We start from the raw sequence: 8,208 nt of genomic DNA, 5'->3' as shown, positions 1-8,208 counted from the left end.
AAGTACTACATGATTAGTGATTCACATAATGTCAGAAGATACGGTTCCTAAAAAATCAGATGATTCTGACTTAAACATTGATTTCATTAAAATAAATATTTAAATTTAAAAAAAAAAAAAAAAAAAAAAAAAAAAAACCCTCAGACAAAGTTTTGAAAATTGAATGTCTTTATGATTAAGTTCAAGATCATAATTCGGTCCAAGACCAAGATAGTCATTCTTGCTGAAATGCAAATTTATAACAATGTCAAAGATGCAAGTAATTAAGCTGACAACTTGAAATTCAACACCTTAAAAGAGGGAGATCAATGCCAGGTAATGCAGATCAAGCAAAACAAAATAGTGGCCAATACTAATTATGCCAATACCATCTTGTTCACTCTACCTTCCATTTAAAATCTCATGTGTTGGGTCACACCTATTAAAAGAGAGTTTGGGCCCACATATGAGAGAGAGTGCTAAAAGTATATGGTTAAATGATTAAATTTATCATATCCGCTTTTAAAACCATCAGTAATTTAGCAATAATCCCAAGTTAGGCCTTTCAGAAATTTTTGGTTTTAAAAAACTCAACTAAACCTGTACATGCCCTATTTGAAATTTACAGCTTCTCAAAACATTCTAAATTTGCGCATTCTGATTTAGTTATGACAAATATCAAAGTAAATGTACAAAGTTACCTCCAAGATGTCTTCCCCTACTCCTAGACCAACATCAGAATTAGAAAGAGACCTTTAAGATGTTCTTCTCCCTTTCCCTGTTTGGCTCCATCAAGTCAAGGCCTGCTCAAACAAAGTGAAAACCTTCTGATTAAGCTCAATGATGAACTTCAGAGGTGATGGCCACACAAGAGGCCCTGCAAATTAAGGGTTAAACCTGTACATTTTCCGTGCTTGTGCTTCAAAGCATCTATATATGTTATTCTTCTGCATATACATGTCAATGTAGTTGTCAATTCTTCAATTCGAAATCAAGTTGAGAGAAAATGTAACAAGTTCAAATTTTCCAAAACAAGCCCAACATGGAAATATACTCTAAAAATGAAGAATCATGGGGCATACCAAGTTCTCCCAAGGAAATTGAATGGCTCTGTTGGGACAAAAGTAACATTAGTTTGTGTAAATTCAACAGAATAAGCTACTAAAAATTGGATATATTTATCAATTTAAGGATTTTTTGTACACGTCATCTTTTCAAATTTTAATTATTGTGCTGATAGGAATTGTTTTCAAATTTAGAAGAAGATTACGCCATACCCAGATGCCTAATTTGCTCATGATATTATCATTCAACTGAAACTGGGAATATATGCATGTTATTCAGCTTTCAGCAAATATGATTGTAAATCTATTTTAAGTGTTGGTTTTAAATTAAGAAGAAACTTATATCATACTTAGATGCATGTCTTTGAAGCCAATCTGCTTTCTTTTTTATCTTTTTTTTCATGAATCAAACCAAACACACATGCACGCACACAAAAAAGGGGGTAGGGATGGAGTAAAAAAAACCAGTGAAGTTGTTGTGTTTGATTTTGGCCTGTGCGCATTCCGCAAAGAGATGTGAAGAACAGAGAAGAGGGATGATAGATGAAAAATGTAATTTCATGTATTTGGTTACAAGTCTTTGCTATGCATGTAGATTTGCTGGGATTATTTTTGTTGAGTTAGCAAATGTCAACTCATAATGTGTACATTGTGCGCTAATCACCATCCGTGTCAGTTATAGCTTAATACCAATCACACATATATGAAGGAACAAAGCTTCTTTAGTTTTGTAACAACAAGTTTGATGAAGAAGAAAAAGATGATGATGAGGATGAAACTGTTTAGTTAAATAGTTTGGCTCTTGGGAAATAAGGGTAATTAGGTGAATATAAAGGTGGTGAAGTGGAGAGGATGTCGCGGGAAAAGCAGTTGGAAAGGACATATATGGCTCCAAAGCCCCTTAACTACCTCTTAAATATAGAATACCTTAAAACCCTCCTAACTAGATTTAGTTTTGTCACCTTTTAATTGAAATTTTCAATATCAAACAGGGAGAGGAAGAAGAAAAGGAAAAGGAAGAGGAAAGGCTTTCGAACGAATAAACTTTTGTGATATCATTTTCATCTCTCTATTTCTCTCTTTGCCTCGGCACAAAATCTAAGGCAGAGGTCTCTCTCTGCACCTCTGCCTTAGTGATCATTTTTAACAATGGCATTTCAGGATTTTGATCACATATCTGAACGCAGAAAAGCTGAGAAGCAACGTAAGCTGAAGAAGAAGATTATCATTGGGGCAATATTTTTTCTTGTCATTGCTCTTCTAGTTGCTGCCGCAGCATTTGTGGTGGTTACTCATAAATCTTGGTTTGGTATTGGTGGCTCCAAACCATCTGATCAACCTCAACAATCACAAAAGCAGGTTTCGCGTACTGTTAAGATCATAAAGATGATGTGTAACTCCACAGATTACAGGGACAGGTGTGAAAATACCCTTAACAAGGCAGTGAAGGCCAATCCTGATTTGTCTCAACCAAAAGACCTTCTCAAGAGTGCTGTCTCGGCCGTGGGGGATGAGGTTATCAAGGCCATGAAAACATCCACAGCATTCAAATTTAACGACCCAAAAGAGAAAGCAGCATTTGAAGATTGTAAGACATTGATGCAGGATGCCAAGGAAGAATTAGATGATTCAGTTTCCAAAATCAGCAAAAATGACTTGGGAAAGTTGATCTCTAGCACCCCTGATTTGAACAATTGGCTAAGTGCGGTTATGTCTTACCAACAAACATGCATTGATGGTTTTCCTGAAGGAAAATTGAAGAGTGACATGGAAAAGACTCTTAAGGCTGTCAAGGAACTCACCAGCAATTCCCTCGCCATTATCTCAGAGGTGGCTTCGTTCCTGTCCACGTTTAAAACACTAGGATTTAGCCGGCACCTTCAGGCGGAAAATGAATCTAATTTCTTGGAAAAAGACGGACTTCCTACCTGGATGCCATATGAGGACCGGAGGATGTTGAAGGCAAATATTGATAAACCAACACCCAATGTGATTGTGGCCAAAGATGGTAGCGGAGACCATAAAACAATTTCTGAGGCACTGGCAGCCATGCCAGAAAAACACAAAGGACGGTACGTGTGCCCCATTTGACGGTTAAGATTTTAATGATACGAAATTGAATATACCTTTAGATTTGTAATATTTAATCTAAATCTTGAAATTGATCCATTTTAAATGTAGAGAATCCTAATATGTCAATGCTAATATTTATCTTTGATCTTTACCAAGTCATGGTTTTTTTCCTACAAACTTATAGTGCCCATTAACATAAATATTTCTCTTTAATTCATCATTTGTTTATTTTTCCTTTTCTTTGCTCTAATGAAAATGCAGATATGTCATCTACGTTAAGCAAGGAGAATATGAGGAGACAGTGACTGTGACAAAGAAAATGGTGAATGTCACTATGTATGGTGATGGATCACAAAAGAGCATCATCACCGGCAGCAAAAATTTTGTAGATGGAGTTAGGACTTTCCAAACTGCAACTTTTGGTATGACAGTATCCAAGTTAATTAGCAACCAGCTTCCCTCACACACTCTGTTTAGGCAGAGATATATTGCAATTGCACTTGATTTATATGATACATATATGTATTTAGAAGCCATCTAATGGATTTCAATGAGGTCAGTCATACACATTTGGCTGCTCAATAACATAAAATTGTGAAGAAAAGAGAATTTTGGAAACTAATTAATGACTGATTGTGTAAAGAGGTTCAGCAGAAATGAAATGACACAAAATTGGTTTTAAATATCTATTGCAGCGGCTCTAGGAGAAGGATTTATAGCCAAAGCCATGGGATTCAGAAATACTGCTGGTCCAGAAAAGCATCAAGCAGTGGCTGCTAGAGTCCAAGCAGATCGTGCAATTTTCCTTAACTGCCGCTTTGAGGGGTACCAAGACACCTTGTATGCACAAACCCATCGGCAATTCTACCGAAGCTGTGTTATTGCTGGCACCGTCGACTTCATTTTCGGTGATGCAGCTGCTGTGCTCCAAAACTGCATGATTGTAGTGAGGAAACCATTAGATAACCAACAAAACATCGTGACAGCACAGGGAAGGGTTGACAAGCGTGAAACCACAGGAATAGTACTGCAGAACTGTCGAATTGTGCCAGACAAGAAACTTATACCTGCAAAGTCACAAATCAGAAGTTACCTCGGAAGGCCATGGAAGGAATACTCAAGAACCATTATCATGGAATCATCAATTGAGGACATTATTCACCCTGATGGATGGTTACCATGGGAAGGAGAGTTTGCACTCAAGACTCTGTCTTATGCAGAGTATAACAACAAAGGACCTGGTGCTAAGGTTAATGCAAGGGTCAAATGGCCTGGCCACAAGATCATTAGGAGGGAAGAGGCCACCAAGTATACCGCAGGGCCTTTCTTACAAGGGAATTGGATCACTGCCGCAGGCGTTCCTGTTCATTTTGGCTTATTTAGTTAAGGCTAGCTTCCACCAAAACCATCCTTGGGTGGTTGATTTATATTTTTTTAACTTTGTATGTGAAACCAAAGGCGGGAAATATAAATATAGATATATATAAATATATATATATATATTTTTTTTTCATGCTAAGTACGTAATGTTCTTGTACTAATATAATATATACTTAATCTTACAAAGGAAATATATTAACATACATACATTTATTAATTTCTTTAACTCGATTCTCCCTTGTTTGAAAGTAGAATTGCGTATAATCATAAGAACCAAAAGTAATAATGCTGTCAAGAGCATTGTAATTCAACCGGTTAGTACTGTAGTGTTTCCGCGAGAGACATAAGAGGTCCTCTACTATCGAATTATCAACAACAAAAAAATTATAATGTGATCAACACTTAGAATTAGAATCGATACTTTGACTCAAGTTTTCAGATTTTCACTTAGAATGCTCAAGACAAGAAATGTACCACATGTGTAGGATAATTCCAACATATATAATTATGTTTTTTTTTAATGAAATAATTATGTTTTTTTTATATAATTCATTGATTCTCATAAAAAATAAATTGATTAATCAAAATTTAAAATTCTTAAAAATTTAGTACTATATAACCTTAAAGTGGTTGAAAAATCAAGTCTACAAATCCTAATTATCCCAAATTTATCAAAAACAAATCAAGCCAAAATCAAGAAAATCTAAAACCTAAGTCAATAATAGTGCCAAAATTTACTTTTCAGCTATTTCTTTGATTTTTTTTTTTTTTAATAAGAATGCTTATCAAATCAACATGCATAAGAGATATTTATGAGTTGAGATAGCTCTTGAAACATACTTTGAATAATTTCAATAGATAATTAATTGATTATCTTGAAAAATAAGATGATGAATTGAAATTGAGGTAGGTAACCAATTAGATATAAGTAACCAATCACACCTAGAAAAATCAATGGTTGGTGGCGACTCTAAAAAATAGAAAAAAAAAATGAATGTATTCAAAAAATCACTAAAGCACATACATCATTTAAGTATCCACAACTCACACACATTAATTTCACAACGTGACTCACCTAGAAAGCTTTTAGAAACCCAAGTGTTTTGGGAAGGGTCAGCCATTGAAAACCGGCATTGACACCCCCAAATGGTTTTTTCCCTTAAATAGTTTTCCTAAGGTTTTCCACTTTTGAACATTTGTTTTGAAGTAAAATATTTTCAAACGTAAAATATTTTTAGGCGTTTGGTAAGACAAATAAAATTTCTCAAGCAAACCATCAAAATCGATGGCTCAACATTGAAGCCACTGGTGCTAGGAGTTTGATGACCAAACTGTTAGAACTAGCAATAAGAGCAATGGCTCCAACGACCGAAACTACCAACAATCACAATTGAAGTGGTATCTCTAGTGACCAAATCGCCAACATCGATAAACAAAACAACATCTTTAGTTACCAGACCTCCAACACTGTTGCAGTGTAATGTCTCTAGCCACTGAACCTTTAGCACTGGTCACTAGAGCAGAGTTTTCAAACACCAAACCACTAGCACCAATTGTCAAAGCAAAGTCTTTGAACACTAGATTGCTAGCACTAGTAGCAGAGCAAAAGTCACTAGACACCAGACCAATGACACAGGTCATCGAAGCGGAGTCTTTGGACACTAGAACGCTATCACTTGTCATAGAAGCAATGTCTCCAGCCATTGTCCCCAGACACCAAAGCAACATCTTTGGCCACCAAACCGATGACCTAGTGACCAGATGGGGGAGGAGAAATCACTTTGTGTTATTGGAAAACTTTACAACTTTTTATAAAGTATTTTACAGTTAATGAAAAATATTTTGCAAGTTTGACTATATTTTACTTGCAAATGAACACTTGAAAATGAAAAAACATTTTTCAGAAAATATTTTACATTCAAAACAAGCCAAGCGTTCGTCACCATATCAACGTCTCTATTGTCATTGATTTTGTGCCGAGTGGTAACACCATATTTGATATGCCATATATGTTCTAACTATTATTTGTATAATCGATAAATTGGCTTAACCGGTTTAATTAATAATATTAACATCAACTGCATAATATACAACCGGATTCTAAGTAATCCAACACAAAAAGTCCCCGATTTTTATTTATTGACAACTTGCCCAAACATCTATTATAAGTATCCGTTCTGTTAATCAAGGTATGCATAACTGAGCTCTTTACCTTACAAAATAAAATTAGGCTGTCTGCGTAGATGAGGTGTGTGATATTATGTCCACACCTTGCTACTAGCACATCCTTGAGATTCTCTATGTCCACCTCTCTTCTGAACAGACTCAAAAGAACCCTTTTTTTTTTTTTTTTTTTGATGAGTGAAAGAACTTAGATACAAAAGGATGAATAGATATAAAGATGGGGAATCTCCTTGACATAATCCCCTTATGGAAAACTTTGTCCAACTTTACTACCATTTATCAATAATGTGAAAGAATCTGCCTTGAAACACTAGTCGACGCATCTAATAAAGCAATCGACAAACCCAAAAGCTTTCAAGGCTGTAATGAAAATTCGATTAATTCAAACTTGTCATTTGCATGTCGATCTTTATTCCCATCATTCCTTTTTTAAGCTACCTTTCTTTAAAACCGTGCAAAAAAAAAAAAAGGTATCATTTGAAATGCCTTTACTTGGATTCATGTCAGCCACATAGTGATACTCATATAATCCATTATATCTGTGCTCTAACAAGCGCATGCCTCAGATAAGTTGCAATAGAAAGGGCCCATTTCCACGTTAGAAATACATAATTAATCAACCAACTAAAAGCATCTAAGAGGTTCATCAAACAACAGGAACAAAGTATCTGAATTAATTAGATGGGACGCTAAGCTCAACTATAGAAATGTACCTAGTTTCCTCTTTTGTCTATTATGATGTACCGCACCCTCTTTTGTTTATGCTTGTGATGGCTTTGAAGAACCATTATTCTTGGTTGAGTTCTTATATTCAACTACGTACTCTTTAACTCTATTGATTATAAATTTGAAGATGGAAGGATTTGAACTCTCGCTACGACATACAAGGCCTTAATATTTCCATTAAAAAATGCATTAGATGCTACTTGAGCTACAAAACTCGACTGGGTTACAAATTTCAAGTGCTTCTCACAGAGAAAGTGTTAAAAATATACTGCATAGAACATGCAACATCAATTAATGCTCAAACAAGTTATAATAAAAAAATAAAAAATAAAAAAACTAATATTAAAAGGAAATTGGGTGGTAATTAACTAATTATATGCTAACATATATGTTACTAGAGATTAATAGTGTTGGATAGGATATTATGAGTATGACGGAAAATGATATGTTGAATTTTTATTGCCTCCCATTCGATTGTGCCATGTTAATTAATATTTGGAATATACGCGGGCTTCAATGTTGCATCTTTACAAAGTTGCATGAATCCTGAAATTTCACAAGAGGCGACCGACACTGTCGATTCACAACTAACACTTTTGTTTGCATTCTCCGTAACACCTTTTCCTATTGAACTTTCATCATCCAATTAAATAGATCAAAGTACTTCTGTCACTTCAGACCTTTTTTAGTCTCCCTATTCTGTCAAGTTTTTTTTTTTTTTTTTTTTAGGATCTGTCAAGTTTATTATTAGTGACAAAAGTGACCCATTTCACTTTTTTTTTTTAATTGGCTTACCATTATG

At 34.9% G+C, this 8,208-nt stretch overlaps 1 protein-coding gene across 1 annotated transcript; it reads left to right on the top strand.

The window, feature by feature from the left end:
- The first annotated feature begins 2,053 nt into the window (after positions 1-2,053).
- On the top strand, positions 2,054-4,573 carry LOC115969366 (putative pectinesterase/pectinesterase inhibitor 45). The gene is made up of 3 exons (XM_031088998.1): positions 2,054-3,115; positions 3,378-3,538; positions 3,812-4,573. The coding sequence occupies exons 1-3, from the start codon at positions 2,193-2,195 to the stop codon at positions 4,501-4,503; spliced, it is 1,776 nt and encodes a 591-aa protein (XP_030944858.1). The 5' UTR covers positions 2,054-2,192; the 3' UTR covers positions 4,504-4,573.
- Positions 4,574-8,208: the final 3,635 nt, after the last annotated feature.

The sequence above is a fragment of the Quercus lobata genome, chromosome 11 (genome assembly GCF_001633185.2).
Source record: "Quercus lobata isolate SW786 chromosome 11, ValleyOak3.0 Primary Assembly, whole genome shotgun sequence".
Taxonomy (NCBI): domain Eukaryota; kingdom Viridiplantae; phylum Streptophyta; class Magnoliopsida; order Fagales; family Fagaceae; genus Quercus; species Quercus lobata.
The sequence above is the reverse complement of the archived record's forward strand: the minus strand, read 5'-3'. Positions and strand labels throughout refer to the sequence as shown.